The sequence below is a fragment of the Rhinolophus hipposideros genome (assembly GCF_964194185.1).
Source record: "Rhinolophus hipposideros genome assembly, chromosome: X".
In the NCBI taxonomy this organism is placed as follows: Eukaryota; Metazoa; Chordata; class Mammalia; order Chiroptera; family Rhinolophidae; genus Rhinolophus; species Rhinolophus hipposideros.
This window is the reverse complement of record NC_138046.1, coordinates 10,525,957-10,546,349: the sequence shown is the minus strand read 5'-3', so window position 1 is coordinate 10,546,349 and position 20,393 is coordinate 10,525,957. Positions and strand designations below refer to the sequence as shown.

The 20,393-nt window shown below is 41.4% G+C and overlaps 1 protein-coding gene across 4 annotated transcripts in view; it reads left to right on the top strand.

Annotated features, from left to right (window-relative positions):
* AFF2 (ALF transcription elongation factor 2) overlaps positions 1 to 19,548 on the top strand; it is a 479,304-nt gene extending 459,756 nt beyond the window's left edge. For all 4 annotated transcript variants that reach the window (XM_081043310.1, XM_081043308.1, XM_081043309.1 and 1 more), the window contains 6 exons: positions 37 to 173; positions 4,234 to 4,305; positions 4,656 to 4,749; positions 7,139 to 7,191; positions 14,210 to 14,400; positions 18,975 to 19,548. In XM_081043310.1, the coding sequence (XP_080899436.1) occupies positions 37 to 173; positions 4,234 to 4,305; positions 4,656 to 4,749; positions 7,139 to 7,191; positions 14,210 to 14,400; positions 18,975 to 19,096 (669 nt within the window). In that variant the 3' untranslated portion in view covers positions 19,097 to 19,548. The remainder of the gene's footprint in view (positions 1 to 36; positions 174 to 4,233; positions 4,306 to 4,655; positions 4,750 to 7,138; positions 7,192 to 14,209; positions 14,401 to 18,974) is intronic.
* The last annotated feature ends 845 nt before the right edge of the window (positions 19,549 to 20,393 follow it).

Below are 20,393 nucleotides of genomic sequence, written 5' to 3'. Positions count from 1 at the left end.
GGAATATCATGTTGACAAGTCTTCTTCCTGTTTCAGTTTGAGAAATTTGGCAAAGCTGTGAATTATGCCGATGCAGCCCTGTCCTTCACCGAATGTGGCAATGCGATGGAGCGTGACCCTCTGGAAGCAAAGTCTCCGTATACCATGTACTCTGAGACTGTGGAGCTCCTCAGGTTAATGGCCTTTCTGCAACCATCTTCCTAAACTCATTTCAGTCATAATTAGAAACTGCTATGTTTTTTTTTAAATATCATTTCCACATAGTAATGATTTGTCCAAGCCATCTTCTTAGAAGTCATGATAATTAGTTCTTGCCATTTTATTAATGTCATGGAAAATCCATAATTGATGGACACTGCTTTTATAAATTATCCCCTTCAGAGGTCATTATATGAGTGTTATAATTTGCAATATTCATAAAATTAAAATGGAAACAGTGGGAGGAAGTATAATAATTTCACCGTTTGGCATTGACACTTATCTTTTCAAAGTGCACTTTTATAATTCAAAAGAAGTGGTATTATCGGGATTTCTGTTATAAGGCATGTTTTCTAAGAATTTTACTACCTTGGTTATTAAAAAGGGAGGGGTACTATTCTAACACAAACTTGGCATTAAGGCCGCAGGTGTGGGAGTACTTTCCCCGTATCTGGAATTTAAGGGAAACAGATGAGGTGGTAGCAGGGGCCAGAGTAGAGATGAGAGGATGAGGATAAGAGAGGGTATATTAACTGCACAGATTATTAGTCTCATTTGCATTTTAAATGAAATTTTCTGGCCTGTTGGTCTTGGCAGAGTAGAAATTGTGGGTAGTCAAAAACTTTCTGGAAGAAGGGGAAAGAGAAGAAATTATACCCATTCTAGTGTTTTCCAGTAACTTGCAGATATTTGTAAAATAATTTAATCCACCTCTGAATAGTGGACATGTAGCATTGTTTACTGGATCCACTAAATAATTGCTTTGGATTGAGTGAGCCCTTCTTCATGTGACAGGCCCTTATATCGGGCTCACCTCTGACTTGATTAACAATAATGCCAGGCCTGGATTTTACTATGTGGCTTGTATCTGCATAAACGCTTACAAATCTGAGGACACGTCTACCTAAACATTTAGACAAACACTGGACAAATTTAGCATGCATATTTTCCCAGGAAAGCATTCCAAAATATCTAAAGAATGTGAACTCTGATGAAGAAAAAAAAAACAACACGATGCTCAATGGAATAAAAAGATTTCGTTCAAGCCACAAAAGTAGGGAGCTCATGAGGAAAGCTTCAGCCTTGTGCATTGTGCAAAGTATCTCTCCTACTTTATGCCCTTTGAAAGCCACCACTGCTGTTCTGTAACTTTTAAGAGGAAAATGGTTTCTCAGTGTCTATTCAAGGCTGCACATGATTTTCAAAGATGCTCAAGGTGAAAATTCTGGCAAAAATTATAAGCATTAAAAATTGAGGGAAAACATTCATGAACAAACATGGAAAAAATTCATGTCTTCTATTCATCCTAAAATGCAAATTTTAAAAAGGCACTTTTTAAATCAACAAGAAAATGTAAAAATGTTAATACCTAGTGTTAGCACACACACACACACACACACACACACACAATATTGGAGAAGTAGGCCTGTCCTATGCTGGTAGTGAGAGTGGAACCTGATCATTGTAAACAGGAAAATTTGGCATTGTGCAGGAAAACCTATACAAATGAGCATTCGCATCTTTTGAGCCAGTAACGCAACTTCTGGAAATTTGAATTTCCTCTACTGAAGAAAATAATTGTAAGAGTAGAATGAGTTATCTGTATGGTGTTCAGTTTGGCATATATTATAGCACATAATTAGAAGCAAACGAAATAATAATAGAAGCATAATTAATTACATCTTAGTACCCTCCACAGAATACTTCGCAGCCATTGAATTGCAACAATGATGGAGACTATGTATCTGCATTAAAATGTTTATAATATGATGTTAAAGTAAAAGCAAGCTGCAGAATTATATACACATTGCATTTCTGACCATGAAAAGCATGTTTCTGCATGTGGACCAACATGGAAGGGAAATGAGATCATAGCTGTAATGGAGTGAAATTATGGGTGTTTCCCTCTCTATGTATTTTTCTTTCTTATTCATTTTCTTTTAGGAAAACACATGCTCTCTTAAAAATATAAGAGCAGAACATCAGATTTCATTTTTGGTAAAAATGCAATGTGAGCTGTTGAGTAATATTTATTTCCATTAGAAAACAATTCTGTCCCCTTAATTATTTACGAAACATTCTTTCTAAGCTCAGTTTATTTTTCATCATATGATAGTTCACTCTCCAAAGGAGTATATTTCAGTGGAACCTGGTGAAAGTCAATGAAGAATTTATGGGCATTCACTTTCAAGTCAATATTTTTAAACTTGATTTGGAGTTCATTATAGATTCACATGCAATCGTAAGAAATGATCCAGAAGGTTCCTGTGTAGCCTCACCCAATCTCCCTCAGTGGTATTGTCTTGCATAATTACAGTACAATATCACGACCAAGACTCAGACATTGACAATCCGTGAACTTTATTTAGATTTCACCAGTTTTACATGAACTGCTTTGTGTGTCCTCTGTGTGGGTATTTTTTTACACTTACTATAAAGTGTATGTATAATTCTTCTTTACAAGAGACATTTCAGTTGGGCATCAAAAGAGCTAAAGCAACTAGGTCTTCTGATTCTTTTAAGCAATTGAAGCTCCACTATCAAGTCCTTTCAAAAGTGGCTGCAATTAGAGGGTAACTATCATATGAACATCGTTTTTAGTAGTGTAATGTTATGTTAAAGAGATCTTTTATGACTCTTTCCCCAATAGTATGCTGACTACAGAGCGAGAGCACCCCATTTCTTCATTCAAGTAATTATAGTCACTCTGAGCCTTAGGAATGTGCAGTGGAAATGTATTTGTGAAAATAAGTGGGGCATTACGAAAACTTGACATTTCAGTGATCCAATTGTCAAAGGCAGATTTATTACATAATAATAATCCCTTTGCTTAACATTGCAACCCCAAGAGGGACCCACTTGAAGTGCACAGGTCCTTTTGTTGGAAAAGGTTCACTCAACAGAACTTGGAAGTAAATGGGAGAGCAAAGAGTTAGAGTATGCTGGGGGAGGTGAGTGTTGGGGGGCAAGCCCGGGGGCCACTGCTGTTCTGGGGAAGCTGATAAAATAAGCAGTTCATGGCACAAGCGCAGTTGCCTGCAAGTTCTCCATCACCTTCTTGTAAATGAGACCTAGTCCAGGCTGCCCGCACACTTCAACTTCCTTCTGCAACACTGAACTCTGGTACTTATTCCACCACAAGTACCTGTGAAATTGCATTAAAGCTCAGACAATGATTTTAGGCAATGAATTGATGTTCAAGAATCTAAATGCCCAGAATGGAATGTGCTCAACTAGAAGAAAAAAAATAGGAATTATTCAACCTTCGATCACCCCAGTGTGCAAAGTTACAATTAAAGAGAATGGAAAGACAAAATACACAAGCACTGTAAATCAAGGGTGCTTAGACCTTCAAATGCTATGAAATTGACCTTCCTTTGAAAAAGAAAAAAGAAAGCAAAACCACTTTCTATAGGAATATATTTCTAACCTGAGCCATTAGAAAAGACCTTTTTAACTGTGTGATTGTGGTTTCCCCATTGCTCACGTCTGACATAGTTGTATATTATTTACCTCATCTGTCAAACTCAATGGAGACTGACATTTGTGTCCACCACACGTTGAAAACCAATAATATTTAGCTAGAATGTTCCTAGAAACAACACATACACACAGCAAACCAAGAGTAATTCCACGGTACTGTATTAGAATACAGGCTCCGGATTTAGCTGACTTCTTAGAGCCAACTTATTTTATATATGTATAAAATATAATATATATTATATATATATATATATATTTCCATCTTTTTTAAGTTTTCAAAATTCATTTTTCAATTACCATTGACATGCAATATTATATTAGTTACAGGTATACAAAACAAAGTCACCTCAGTGCCATTGTGACACTCTTTTGATTGTCGTCTTGTATGTTTTCAAAACAGCATGCCTTTGCCACATGCCCTAGTCAGTCCTCCCCCACCCGCCCCAGAGCAAATGTGGGGCCAACACATTCAGAAGATGGGGATACCAATCACTTTGGGACTTTCTGAAAGGTAATACTGATCCCACTTGAGCTTGTCCTTTCTCTTCAAAGGTATGCAATGAGGCTGAAGAACTTTGCAAGCCCCTTGGCTTCAGATGGGGACAAAAAGCTGGCGGTACTATGGTAAGTCTCATGGAGGCCATGAGGAAATGGCTGAAATGTCACAGAAGGATTTGAAAACTCCAGATGAACTTAAGCTGCTTATGCCAGGTCATTATTCTTGTTTTTCATTAAATTATTAAAGGATAACTAATGGATGTCTTCAGTTGCTGACTAAACATTTGTTCTCCTAATTTATACCCTTATCTAGATGGGATTTTAATGCTGACCCCTTCTCTTTTAATTTTTTTTTTATACTTGTGTTCCTCAATAACTGTAGGAGTATAACTCCAAAATATGAATGAGCATTTTTTTACAGTTTCCAGGTTTCATTAAGCACTGGCATTAATATAATCCTTTCCTTATCACCATAGCTACCGATGTTTATCACTTCTCTACTTGCGGATGTTTAAGCTGAAGAAGGACCATGCTATGAAGTACTCCAGATCACTGATGGAATATTTTAAGGTAATCCTTATTTTGTATAATTTATAGGTACTGGGTGATTAAATCACGAATGAGACATGGCAGGCATGTTATTAAATGCCAACGTTGTTGCTGTCAAAGGCTTAATCTCCCTCATCCCAGTGGACCATGGCTGTCCCATCTCTCTTTTGGGGCTCAGCGGAGAGCTAAAGTTTGATTTGATTCCAGGGATTGAAGGTACAATAGTGCCATCCCCTGATTTTTCTCTGGACTGACCAAATGGCCCTCAGCAACTTTCCAGTTGCAGTCAGGGAGCTGCTACCTTCTTCCCCACCCAGCATGGTGGACACACATGCCGGGGACACAGCTTGTGACTGTGGCTATGTCCAGCCTTCTGTTAAATGAGAAGTTAGTCCAGAAATTGCTCAGCAGTGAGAGAAGTCACTGTGGACACCCTGGGCTCTGGATGGGGCGGGGGTTGGAGAGGGCAGACATTCATACCTCCCAGAGCCATTTGACCACGAGGAGTCTTGCAGTATAGTGCTTGCATTTGATACATCTGATTGCTTTGATTACCAAGATCAACAAACATGCAAACAACAAATCAATAGGTCTGCCATCTACAGAGCTGGAGTTTTTAATTTGCAAGCAGAGAAAAAGGACAGTTCAACCTCAAAATGCAATGCCGAAATTTGGGAATGAGCCTGGATGAAAACTGCAAGCAGCAGCCTGGTGCTAGGCCTGGCCATGGTACCAGATACCGCTGGCCTGAGGGGCAGTGGAGCTTCTGCTGCTTCTGCCCCTCAACAATGGTCATGATAGAATTGAGGAGGCTCAGGGCTCCTATTGGGCTCGTCTCAAAAGAAAAGAACACATTTTTAACGAATTCATTAATTTAACTTACTTATTTGCCAATTGCATGGCACGGCTTTGCTAAATTGCACCAAAACAGTTTGAAATGAATCAAATCATGAGCCTACATCCATCATCCAAACCCAGTGAGTGGCAGTGCACAGCTGTATGAGGATGCTGGGAAGGACACTGTTCACCAGGTATTATTCAGTGTGACCCTACAGCTGTAAAGCTAGGGTTCGTGTCGGTGAGCAGGGTCAAATGCAACAGCTGCCCATCCCTTCATATGTCTACTGTTCCAACCTGTGCTCTAGAAAGGTGATTCTTAAACTTGAGAGGGCATCCCATCCCCTGGAGGGCTCCTGAAACCAGAGTGCTGGGTCCCATCCCCCAGTGTCTGATACTGTAGGTCTGGGATGGGGCCTGAGAATTGGCGTTTCTAATAAGTTCCCGGGTAATGCTGATGCCGCCGGTTTTGTGATCACACTTTGAGAGCCACTGCTCTAAAATCTGTGCCCTGGCCTGTCCTGTGTAGCTTTGGGGACATTATAAAATACCAAACAGATGTTAAATGACTCACTCCCCTGGTAGTGCATTGAGCTTCTTTGAGAATAAAAGCCAGTCTGCAGAACATACCTTACGTGTGAGTTCTCTGCGTTCCAGAGAAGTGCTGCATTCTCACTGGGCTCCTAAAAGTGCTGACTCACTATAGCACCCCCTTTGCAAAGGGGGCTGGGCAGGAACCCAAGAGGCAGGAGAGGAGCATAACCCGGGCCATGAGTCCAGAGAGGCAGGCCTGAGTCAGGCTCAAGGCCACAGGTGTTCAGACCCTGTGCTACCTGGGCTCCAACGTGGTGAGGTCAATCTAATGAGCTTCATCACTGTCCTACTGTGGTGACGCTTAGTGTCAGGGGTCCCTGCACCCCACAGGTGTTTGGCCATGAAAAAACAGAAGGCCCACCCTTTAAACCAGTCCATGCCATCAGAGGAAAATAACGAATGTTCAGCATTCCATTGCAATGCAGCTGTGGACCAGTTGCATTGCTAAATAATGAAAACTGTCAGCCATAAGGATTTGCATGTAAAGATAGCAAATCAAGTTGAGTCACAAAAAAACAAACCACAAAACCACTGCTTGGTCCTGGCACATTTCTGGGATATCAGAAATTACAGCCCACCTTGCATCCCAGGGAAAAGTTTGCAACTGTAGCTAAAGGTTAAGAGCTTGCCTATGCTCTGAAGAGCTTGTTTTGCAGAATAAATTTCAGATGAGGATAATTAAACCACTTCTTGGAGAACTGAATCTGATTTCACTGGGCCTTTTAGTATATAAGATTTTTCATCAAGTAACTTTCATGGTCCTGATTGGAGCCCACTAATTATCCTAACCAGCTATTTTCATCGAGTGTGTGTTGTGGTGTGCTGATGTGCACATACGTCGGAGCTCTGCTAACGAAACAGGAGGCATCCCAAAATGCTGCAATCAATATTAATGTACTCGAAATCACACTTCCATCTGTTTCTGAATTAATAAAACACAAATAGATGTCCTTATTTCCACCCCCTCTCTCTCTTTCAGCAAAATGCTTCAAAAGTCGCTCAGATACCATCTCCATGGGTAGGCAATGGAAAGTAAGTATCTCATGAAAATTGCTTTTTCAGAAAATGAGTGATTTAATAGACCCCAAATATTTTGTATTGACAACTCAGAAGCGAAGGTCAATTCTGAGACTACAGTAATTTTTGTACACAAAAAATTCTAGTGACGTTTCAGTTAATGGCAAGTTCAACATGATATGATTCCAAATTTCTTTGACTATTTGATCTTAAAGCCAAATTATAGCCATAAAAATATCTTTTAATGAGATGGCAAGCACCATGCCATTTCAAGGAGGTAAAAGTTAACTTTGCTGCTGTGATTTTTCAATGATTCACTCAGTAATGGAAGACCAAAGAAATATTCATTGATATGTGGTAAGTGCTGTTTAATAAAACCAAAGGCATAATAGTGCTGAAAATGGGAAGGCACTTAGCCAATTATCTGAGCCTTCACGATGATTTTTATATTGATACTAAAATACCCTGACCTAAAATATAAAACTATCTCCTATAATGCTGATTTGAGTCTCCGTGAACTCCCCCACTCTCTCGGCCATATTTAGCACTGTATGTGTTTGGGGCAGCTCATTCTTCCACTCATTCTTCCAGTGGGTGTCAGGAAAGCCATTGATCTGGTCCTGATGCTGCCCTTGGCTTCCAAGGTAAGCTAAGTGAGCCCCTTCCTCTGTGTGGGTTTGATTCTCCATCTCTAAAATGGAAGGTCTGGACCTGATGACTTCTAGTCCCATCTGATGAGCTGTTCCTTCTAAGAGTGCTATTTTAAATCCTAGTTCTGTCTCAGCCATGAGCTGTCTATGTGCCTGCACTTTCTTACTTGAGCATTAGTTCCTCCTCTTATCCCAGAACCTCCCTCACCACTCCAAGCCAGGAGTAGGAAGGGAAACTAGATGATTGTGAGCATGTAGTTACGCAAAGTGTTGCTTTTTTTCATTTTTCATCGTTTCAACATCCTTGAGTCTCTGATCAAAACATTTTCTTTGAGAGTAACAGTCTCCTCTGCCACTGTATAAATATCTGCAAAGCACACTCCCAAAGCAGCGGCATGATGAACTCTAAGATCATAAAAACATTCAGAGTGAGGGAATGGCTCCATTAAAAACTATGTGTTAACTTAATTACTGTATTAAAAGCAAGTACCATTTAAATTGTTGAATGAGGCCTTACTCTTACATTGACGAACAAAAGCGAAAGAACGGTTCTCTCTGGAAGTTCAGAAAATAAAAATAACCATTGAAAGGCCCAGAGAAAGCTATTTTCTCTGAGCACAAAGTAAATCAAGGGCAAGTTCAGGCAAGCAACCATTAAAGGTTCACTGAGAATATATATATATATATATGTGAATATATATATATTCCTAGGCTTGTGAAGTTACATTGAAAGCCTCCTGAAATGATTTTTTTAAGCAGCTTCTGTCTGAAGAAAGCACACTCCTTTGGTAGGTCACAGAACTTCTGAATGAGACGACTCAAAACAATCGCCCAGGGGTCACATCCTGTTCATCCTGCAAATACTTTGGCCTATTTCCTTACAAGGGGCTGAGGACACAGCTGAATTCGATGTGATTCCTACACTCCAGAGGCACCCAAATCCAGTGGAGAGTGGTGACATAATATGAACAAAGTTCTGTGGAAGCCCAACAGAAAGAGAGCAAGCGAGCGAGCTTGGGCCTCCCTAGTTAGGGAGGGTTTCTTGTCTGCAAGTAAAGATGATATTACCTGGTTTCCCCAGTGATTGAGGATAGCTGACCCACACAGAGCATCTCAGAGCACTTTTCAGAAGGAGCACCCCTTGACCCTCAGGACTGGTGTAAGAAAGTGCAAAGAAGCAGTTGATAAAAGGAGAAGAAAATTCTGCTTGCTATAGAGCAGGGGTTGGCAAACTTTTTCTGTGAAGGGCTAGAGTGTACATATTTTGGAATTTGCTGGCCAACAGGCAGAACTGAGGTTATTATATAGAGAGAAAATAAGAGAGAAAACAAATTTCTGAAAATTGACTGATGAAATTCAAAATATCATAACAGTGAAGCACAATTTTTATGCTATAGGTCTACTAAGGAGAAGAATGGAATTTTTTAAAAAGATAATATTTTGCTACATTAAGGCTCAAAGCTGGTGTTCCCCTCTCATCAAATCGATTGCAAATGATCATTCTTTTCAAAGCATTGTAGCTCACAGGCCTTACAGAAACAGGTAGTGGGCCAGATTTTCCCACCCCTGATGCAGAGTCATAAAAGCCACGTAGTTGGCCGTTTAAAGGGCTGGGCCACAATTTCAAATGTCACACAGAGAGAATAAAGAGGACTAGGCAGGCTATGTAATTGTGAAAGAAGGAGGCCATTGGAGGCCTTTAGAGGAGCTGTTTCAGTAGACAGATAAATGTGATGCACATTAAAAGGGTTAGAAGAGAAGGGATATTTCCCCTTCTTTGAGACATTGGCCAGTAAAAGGATTATGAGGGAAGGATTGTGCCTCTGTGGACACAGATGAGCTACCTATGAGCCTGGAAACAGAAGTGGAAATTGTCTGACATACACATAACGGTGAGGGTGGAGATGGACAGCCATGTCAAGTAAAATCTTTAGTAGAGTGGAGGGGTAAGACTTGGAGGGAACATGGTGGAATGGAAGGGAAAAGGACTTTGGAAGAAAACAGACCTGCTTTCCAATCCTGGCTCTTCAACTAACTTGCTGTGTTGCCCTGAGAAAGGAGCTGAACTTCTCTGAGCCCTTTTGTCATCTCTGAAACAGTGGTGGCAGAAAGTCACCCACAGAGTTGCCCTGAGGCTTAGAGGTAGCTTGGCACACAGTAACTTCAACAAATGGTGGCTGCTGCCATTGCCATGGTTTTTGTGGTCATTGTTACCTTTGTGAGTTGGAAAACATGAATTAACCCCGCCCTAGAATCCCCACAGCTGTTGGTCTGTTACCACAGATTGCCAGAAATTAATGGATTCTGCTCCTTTAGTAGACTATTGGCTCTTTCCAATAAGAGGCCATTCATTCTTTCATTCACCAAATATTGTGTGCCTACTATGTATGAGACAGCCACCAAGCCCTTTATACATTCCTCATCCGTGTGCTATACGTGTTCTTCACCAGGGCATGTTACATGTAATGGATACTCATAAGGAATGGAGGGATGGCTGGAAGGCAATTTGTTCATTTATTTAACTGGCATTCATTTAGTACACAAGGTGTGCACCTGGCATTGTTCTAGATACTAGAGTGTAGCACTGGATAAATCAAAATAGACAAAAATGCCCAAACAAAACAACACAAAACAGAATCATAGATACAGAGAACAAACTAATGGTTACCAGAGGGAGGGACTTTGGGGGCCAGGTAGAAAAGGTGAAGGGATTAAGAAATACAAATTTGTAGTTACAAAATGTTTATAGGGATGTAAAGTACAGCATAGAGAATATTGTCAATAATGTTGCAAGAACTATTACAGTGCTAAGTGGGTACTACACTAATTGGGGGGATCACTGCATAAATTATATAAATGTCTAACCTCTATGCAGTACACCTGAAACTAATATAAAATAATGTGAAATGTCAACGGTAACTGAAAAAATATGTAACTAAAAAATTCCCTGCCCTCATCCAAGTCACATCCCATTGGAGGAGAAAGACATTACAAAATATGTGTTATGCTAAATGAGGATAAATGTCTAAGAGAAAATCGAAAGAAGGAAGGGGGTACAAAGGGCTGCTGCTGATGGGGCAGGGAGCAGTGGAACAATGTGGAGTAGGGACATTCGAGGAGGACAATGGGAGAGCGAGCCCTACAGATACCTGGAGTTCATTCAAGCAGAGGGACAGCAACCACCGTACATGCCTGCTGAGTCCAAGGAACAGCAAGGGGGTGAGTGTGGCTGAGAGCTGAGAGGATGGTGGGTTGGACCAGGATGGCAATGGTGGAAGTGGTGGGAAGTTTGTGCTTGTTTGCACATGCTCATTTGCATGTGCCACAGACATGTAAAGAAAAGGACAAGATCTGCGAATAGAACCACAGAAAGAGTACAGGACGAGGAACCCCACGCAGTGGGGAAAGCCAAGTTGGAGTTGGAGTCACACTGAGATGAGTGCTTTCAACCAGAGTCACAATTTCTTAGGCAGGTTTTCACTTTTTTCATTTCATTAGTACATTGTGGTTTGCAGATGTGCTTATCAGAAGGTCAGCTCATGGAGCCTCATGTGAGATCAGTAATGACCGAAAGCAAACCCTAGCTCTCCTTGAGTCCATTACTTCGAAGAAAGTAAGTAGGAAGTGGAAGGCAAAGAAAGCTCCTCAATAGCACTGCAGTGTTGTAAACTGAAAAAGGCCTTTTCAAGATGTACAAGGTCAACAGAGGTCATTTGTCTCCCCTTGTGACTTCTGGACACGATTGGAAATCATTGACTCCAACCTTTTCTTCCAGTTGAGGAAAGGCCCAGCGAGGGGATGACACTTGCTCAGGAGCACACAGCAATTTATGACAGGGCTGGGGCTGAAATCCAGGTCTCCTGGGATTCCAGTACTTCTTTCCCAATACCACACAGTCCCCCTTTCAACATGTGCGACACCTGACAGCTTCACAGTTTTCTCTAGAAATTACAAATGAGTACATATTCCGTTCTTGCCTTAAATTGACATTTGAAAATTAATGACCAACACTGGGGGAAACGCTAGAAAATAGCATCTGAAACCTGTCATGAAAAAGAAATCCAGCATTCTCTGCTTTGTATGTATGTGTCCATTAGCTCACCCTTCTGTACCTAGGTCCCTTAGCTTGGGCAGCTCCCCATGGCACCCCTGACTTGAGAATAAATCTTTCTATCAAGAAGTAGCAAAGCAAACAAATACATTTATAGACACAGAGAACATATTGATGGTTGCCAGCTGGGAGGGGTTTTGGGGAGCCGGGTGAAAAAGAGGAAGGGATGAAGAAGTACAAATTGGTTGTTACACAGCAGTCATAAGGATGTAGGGCATAGCATAAGGAATATAGTTAATAATATTATAATAATTATGTATGGTCTCGATGGGTACTAGATTTGTTGGGGTAATAGATGGGAGAGGGAGGGGGGCAGAGTGAAAAAGGTGAAGAGATAAAGAAGTACAAATTGGCAGTTACAAAATAGTCATGGGGATGTAAAGTACAGCACAGGGAATATAGTCAATAATATTGTAATAACTATGCGTGTTGTCAGATGGGTTCTAGAGTTATCGGGGTGATAACCTTTGTAAGTCACGTAAATATCTAACCATTATGTTGCACTCCTGAAGCTAATATAATCCGTCAACTGTAATTGAAAAATAAACCATTTTTTTAAAAAAATATATCAAAACAGCTCAGAAATTACAAACCTCCACACCCTCTTACACCAGACAAGTGCAAAGCAAGTGTGAGGATCCACTTTCCCCTTCATACCAGATCATGCCAGAAAGTACATAGTATGTTTGCGGAAATGGACCAAAGCTCTCCTGTAGCTATAGGCACAGCGTGTGTGAATCTTGAGACAAGTATATGAGTTTGAATTGCTCCCAGATTGGGTCAGCAGCACTTGGACATTTTGGGACATTGTGATGGCGGTACCCCCAGATCCTCTGCATGGGCTGCCTGTCCTGGGGTATGACCATTCTATGAGCAGGCTCAGTTCTGAAGAACACAGGGCACCCTGGAAATCTCGAGCTGCCAAAAGCAGCAGCTGGTAAAGGCAATGAGGAGTGAGACAGGGCTCCTTGTGGTGTGTGGGGGTGTATTTGGAGGAATGAAGAGGAGATTCCTTCAAACATGCAGACTTAGGGAGTCCCAAACACAGCTTCCTCCTGTTTGTTTTACTCCCCATCCCCCAAATGTACAATCATAATAAAGTGGTGCATTTTCCTGGGCAGCTGTTCACAGTCTGAGTGAAGGAGGATAGGGTGGCTGGGGGTGCACCCATATCCATGCCTTTAGGACTGACCTAAATCCAGGCGCTCCATGCTATGTGCAGCCAGCAGGTGAGACTCCTTGTTGCTGACATTAAACAATGAAACAAAAATTTATCTGCGAACATTGCTACTCCCCAAAGTAGGTATGCTAAAGACGTCTCTTTCTAAACCAGCATACAGGTGCACAGTGAGCAATTAACAGCTATCCCTGTAGCATGACTTAAAGAATCCTAAAGAGATCTTCCAGCTTCCCTAATACTGCTCCTTGGGGAGAAGGGGGGACCTTTAAGAATTGCACTTTGTTTATTGTGGTGAGTAAATTTGGAATGAATCGTCCTTGGGTTTCCACAGAACACTTTGATAATAGACCAGTATCGCACATTGAGATTTTCTAAATGCCAACAGCCGTTCTGGCAGCAGGCGGAGAAATCATCATAGTTGTTGTATGTATTCAAAGGAAGAACTACAGTCATGGGTAGAGTGAATGCCAAAGAAAGACTCACCCAGCTACTTCTGGTATTCTAAAATGAATCTACCGATACGCATGGCGTCATCAATGATGGCCAGAGGCAGGGAGACTCAGTGTTTAACGTTAGAAAAGGAGAACAGGGGCGGGCGGTTAGCTCAGTTGGTTAGAGCGCGGTGCTCTTAACAACAAGGTTGCCGGTTCGATTCCCCACATGGGCCACTGTGAGCTGCACCCTCCACAACTAGATTGAAACAACTACTTGACTTGGAGCTGATGGGTCCTGGAAAAACACATTTAAAATAAATAAAAGTTTGAAAAAAAAAGAAAGAAAAGGAAAACAGCTCATTGTACAGTCTGGCGCTGTAGTCCTGTGTGGCTTGGTCAGAGGAGGCAGGAATGGTCCACGCTGGGGCCTCTGGAGAAACTTACCATGCTGACAAAAGTTATTAGATGTCCTTGGATAAGAGTCAGTGGGAGGCGGGAACAAGCTCCACTCCACTTGGGCTCCATATATGTTCACCACGCCCAACCTGACTGTGACAAATGGTGTTCTCCCGAGGTCCCAGTGTGATGCGGGAGGTCTCGAATCTTCCATCACTCTTCCCAAGCAGCCTCACAAGACCTGTCTCTTCCCATTCCCCAGGAACACTCCATCCCCAATGTGTCTCAACAACGTCTCTCCCATCAACGCCATGGGGAACTGTAACAACGGCCCTGTCACCATCCCCCAGCGCATTCACCACATGGCTGCCAGCCACGTCAACATCACCAGCAACGTGCTACGGGGCTACGAACACTGGGACATGGCCGACAAACTGACACGAGAGAACAAAGGTATGCTCATGTGCTCCACCCAGTGCTCACAGGCTACGGTGGCGTCAACTGTACTTCGAAGGACTTGGCTTTTCCATGGTCACCTTATCTTTGTCTCTCTAATGTCCAAGGCTTAGATGAAGGAAGAGGGGGTTAACTCTGGGCTGACCCAGTGACCAGTTTTTGCGGAGAGAATGGGGAAAACCTGGGACTTCGTTCTCCTCTACAGCTTACACTAATCTGACCTGTGATGTGTTGGCAAACGCCTGTTTGAGATTTTCACTCCATGGTACGGATCGATACAGAGAAACACAGGCAAAGGAAAAGAATGATTGCAAATTAATTAAGATCCCGTTGGTGTCTGTTGTCAACTTTCATTTTTTTCTTGAAAGGTGAGGTTGAACTAAGGCCTTCTACCTTCATTATAACCGTCAGCTCCACAGGGTACATGATAATGTGGCTTGAATTCAGGAGCAAAGGCCAAAGCTCAGCTAGTGTTTTTAATACGATGACAGCTGGGATGAAGGATCGGGGACCTGTTCATGGTAACAGTTGAGGTTTGCTACAAAACAAATGCAAGAAGAGTGAATCAGTGGTCTTGGGTGACTCATGCTGCCATCTGTGACCCTAGCTGTCACATAGGTTTACAAGGAAGTCTCACTATCCTAGTGAAGGTGGAAAGTAAAAATAAACTGTACTTTTGTCCTGGCCATTTATTTGACTTGGCTGATTCTGGCCCGGGGGGGGGGGGCACAGAACAGCCCCACTCCAGTCAGGGTGGGTAAGGATGTGGGCCTGTCAGAATCAGACTGCAAAGAGGTGACCAGCAATTTGGAGCAGTAGAACTGTCTGGTGAGGAACAAGGAGGTATTAGCATCCCACACGGTCAGCTGGCTGCTGCTGGGTAAGTTGCATGGAGTGGGCCAAGCAGAGGTAGGGCTTTCCTGAAATCAGGCTGAGGCTGCAGGCCACCTATATGCAGATGGAAGTTCCAATGGGTTTGACCCCAAAGGACTTACTGTGCCTTCTAACCCAATTCTTCTCCCAAGCCCAGCCACAGTCTTCACAGCCCAGATAGCTCTCCTTTCCTTTCCGCTGTGGTCCCAGGATCACAGCCTGCTTCTCTTCTCTCTGAAAAGCTGCTGCTCTAATCTCTGGGGTAGTTTTCTCCAGTGTCTGACTATGGAGTGAGACACAGTCTTCCCACCCTCCTCCTTGCCGTACCTTTCAAACTGCATTGCTGAGTGTGTGGAGACAGTCCCAGTGGGGTGGGAAGGGTGCAGATTTTGAAGCCTGATCATCTAAGTTGCAGTCTTGCCTGGATCGTGCCTTGGCTGGGTGACCGCAGGGAAGTTACTTAAATCCATGAGCTACTTCCTAGCTTCCCTCTCTATAATGGAAATAAGAAGAAGGAGAAGGAGAAGAAAGAAGAAGATGAAACTACTCCAAAGGATGATAGAAATGGGTTGAATGAAATAACATGTAAAGCATCTAGCAAAAAATAATCAGGTGCAGGTAGTAATCCTACAGATACTTATTCTCTTTCCTTGCTCCATATGATTACATATCTCCATAATGCAAAGATTCTGTGGCTGTTAGAGCACATTCCATAATTTGAAACTCCAACCTTCAACCCAGCTATAAATTTGCACTGACTTCTGGGATTATTTGTAAATATTGGTTACATGAGTTTGTGCAGTAATTTCTATATGCTAGGAACTACATTATTTGCTTTATCATTTGTTGTCTCATTTATCCCATGTCGTAAATGAAGAAACTGAGGCTCAGTGAGGTTAAGAAACTTACCCATGATATCATAGCTCTTAATGTTGGAAGCAGGAATTGAATCTAAAACTGTCCAATTCCGGAATCTGAACTCTTAACATGGGCTACAATGCCCATCTAGAGAGTGATACCATATTTCCCTGAAAATAAGAGCTAGCCGAAAAATCAGCTCTAATACGTCTTTTGGAGCAAAAATTAATATAAGACCTGGTCTTATCTTACTACAATATAAGACCGGGTGTTATCTAACATAATATGATATAAGATTGAGTCTTAATATTAATTTTTGCTCCAAAAGACGCATTAGAGCTGATTGTCTGGCTAGGTCTTATTTTCAGGGAAACATGGTATGAATAATGGGTCCTCAGAGACCTTCAGTCAGCCCGTGCTCTCAGTTACCTGAGTCATGGACAAGTCTTAATTTGTCTAATTTTCTAGGCTTCTGGAAATCCAAACAACTGATCTAGATAAACAGGCCCATCCAAAGGTTCTAGAACAGCAAGCGAAGGCACACACATCTTAAGACTTGCCTAGCTCGTCTGCCTCCACCACTATCTTATTTTGTATTGGTAACTGGAGGGCAGCTCAGTATTTATGGATTTCCTTCATAATTGCATCCACTTTCAAAATTCGTGAAAGTAATTTCTTCTAAATGAACCGCAGAACTTCCCCGGAGCAATGTGGTGGTTATGCTGATGTTCAAGTAAGATGGCGCTAAGTTTGTCTTTAGCACAGTATGTGAAGGAGTTGTTAAATTTCCTCCCTAACATTGAATCAAAACGACTGTCACTCTACCAGCAGGAGAAAATGTATCCTGGGAATGTTGTCGTTGCTGTCATTGCAGACTGGGGAGAGGACCTGGTTTGGAATCTTCTGTTGGCTCCCCTGAGTTTCATACACTTGTCATTTCTGAACTGCTTAAGAATTGGGGATGCTTCCCACATCTGACTTGGCCACATCGAGATGGGACAACTGAGGCGCTTCCCTTTGAATTGGTATTCCAGTGCATCCCACTGGAGACAACCGTGTAGTTCCACCTTTTCCCACCCAATTGTACAATGGAGAGGATTGAGGCTGGCTCTCTCAGTGGAAATTCTCCACTTCCGCCCCATGTCCGCCCACCCATACAGCTGCAGATGGCTTATTGCAGAAAATGTGGATGTTAAAATGGGCCACCGAGGCTGATGCTGTTCTCTGGCCTTTGGTCTAGAAGCCCTGTTCCCCACCTCCCCAGCTGCTTCCTTGAAGCAGTTGTTAAAATGGTGACCTGGATAGCTAGTTAAGAATGCCACAGTGGGCTTTGTATAGAGTACCCAGGGGACATCCTGGCTCCCATGCAGCTCACGTTCATTCAACAATGACTAGTCTAGGTCCTTTCACAGTTCCCTTAATATTGTGTTACATAAGAAACTATTTTAGATGCCAAAAATAATTTACGCCTTTATCAGCAGAAATGACTTTTATTGCATAGTACAAGTTAAAAAGTGTCACATCCTCAAATGAAGTTGATATCTACAGCAGGAGCCCATATGTGAGACATAATATGGAGAATATGTGACATACCATCTGCTAGGCAATCAAGCTCATGGAACCCATGCATGGAATTTGCTTTCCAAGAAGGCAAGAGAGCATCCTGATCACTTTAAGGTAGTCTCCAGCCTCCCTCCAGATCCCTCATCCTCAACCAGCATGGGCGTGATTTCTTCTTGGCTGAGGCTGCCTCCTCTGTCAGGAGCTAATAAAGGAGATGACTGGGAGCCCTCTCATAACCGAGATCAATGCAGTGCTAGACAAATGAATTCAGATGTGGAAAGGGGAAGCCTAGCTAGTTTGTAGACATCATATAGTCTTTCCCACATCCCCCCAGCGCACCCCAAAGCAGAGCTTGGGCATTCTTACCATCCATGTCCTCGTGGGTGGGGGAAGTTGTTATGTGACACATACTTGCAGGTTTTGTTTCTTCCCTGAAGGAAATAAGGCTTGGCAATAAGGCCTACCAAATTAGATGTCTCCTAGACATTTATTTGGCCTTAGATGCTGACAGCTATCATTGCTGTCCAAGTTCACTGGCTATGTCTGTATTGTGCCAAGAAAAATCAGTAAATCCAGTTCATTTACACAAAAGGAAAAGAGAATACTTTCAATTTGATAACACACAGAATGACAAACAGCTTGGTATCTTATAGACCATAGTTCCTTACTTGTTTTTTTGTATAAGGATCCTTTTCTAAATATAAATTTATAATATGTAAAAATATAAATTTAATATGTAATATAAAATATATTTAAATGTATTTTATGTATATACATCATTTATGTATATGTAAATATATAGTATGTAAATATCTAAATATATAGACAAATATATTTTTATTTTTAATATATACATATTGTGACGTATGTGCATATATATGTGTGTGTGTGTGTGTGTGAGTGTGTGCATATCTCACAAACCTCCACAGACTGGAATGTACTTGTAGAATCACAGTCTGAAAATATATATAGTGATTTGAAAACACTAGGAATTAATAGATTTAAATGAATTTGTGTTGTATTAATCACAGTAACACAAACATTATGCTGCAGAGCTTTTGGAGCTAACTAAAGATTAAAATAACAGTGCTTGGTGTACATATGGAGTTTGGGTTCCCTAGTAGGTGATCCATAAATGTTTGTGAAATGAAAGAGCAATGAATAACTTTTCCAATTTCCACATGATTGTGTTGTTGCGTGAAGGCAGCTGAAGCAACTTGGTGTATATTTTCATGATATCGTTTAAAGACCTCACCAAGGTGTGCTCTGATTTTCAGAATTCTTTGGTGACCTGGACACGTTGATGGGGCCCCTGACGCAGCACAGCAGCATGACCAACCTTGTCCGCTACGTTCGCCAGGGACTGTGTTGGCTACGTATCGATGCCCATTTGTTGTAGTGGGTGCTCCCCCATCGCCAGCATTACCATCCATCCCTCTACCTCTACCAGAGCACCGATGGTCACTGGTGGAACTCCACTGATTTGGGAAAGTTCTCTTGGATTATGTTTGTTTTTATGCTTCTTTGGATATCTGTGAAAAACAAAAAAAAGCATTGTAAGTGGATACTACAACTTGAGAACAGTGTATGTTTTATTACTTAGTCATTTTTTTAGTATTTTATATGCATTTCTTAGATCCCACCATCCTTTTGTGCTTGATGAAATTACATTATTCTCTTAAGTCCTTACAGCACTGTTTTAAGTTCACACAACCCAAAACAAAGAATGGAATGCACTTGTGATAGTAACAGGTTCGTGAGAAATGAAACCATATATATATATATATATATATATATATATATATATATATATATATATCCTGCAAAGATTCAAATTTTCAGCAATAGCCATTCCCCAAACTGTACTCTTATGTCCAGAAAAAGACGTATTTCACAATCTGTTGTTAAACTTTTGTGGTTCCCACAGACTCAATCTTCAGGTGAGGATTTTCATTGTCAAAACCCACTGGTTGGATGTTGTAGCATTATTAAATCAAGCGTATTAAGAAAATAAATGAACATAGCATTGCCACTCTTAAAATGATACTATGGCACACAACCAGAGGATTTTTTTTTTTTTAGCATCCCTTCACTGATTCCCTATTTTTAAAATTTTAATGATGAGGAGTGGCAACATTTATTTCCACAACTTTAAGGCATCAACTGGCATAAATATTTTTGAACTCTGTAATTTGAAGCGTAAATCCTCACCTGGGATTCTCTTTGTGTAAAGCTCTCCTTTTGAGGGGCATTTTAGTGGGTACATGCCCTAGTAGCCAAAATGCTTCACTCCAGTTTTAGAAACGAGAGATAGGAAGTCTGGAAAACATCCAAGGAATTCACACCTCTGCCTCTTTTGCAGTTGGTAGGCGTATCCATAATTGGCAGGATGTTTTACATTGTATTTTGCTCAAATCTCTGGAAACAAAAGTCAAGTTATCACTACCTAGAAGTAATAACATACAGTTTGCTTCTTAGTGGCTTTGAAATATGGACTTCCCCAATAATTATCTCCATTTTCTATTTTACAGGGTTTCTTTTGTTCTTCTTTCTTTTATATTTCTTTTATTTTCCTTTTTGAGGGGGGTCGTTAGGTTCTGACTGAAATGCAATCACTGATTTTATTCAAGTCTATATTAGTATGAATCATTTCCATTAAAATTCCAAAGAAAACTCCAAACTCTAAGTAGTAGCTA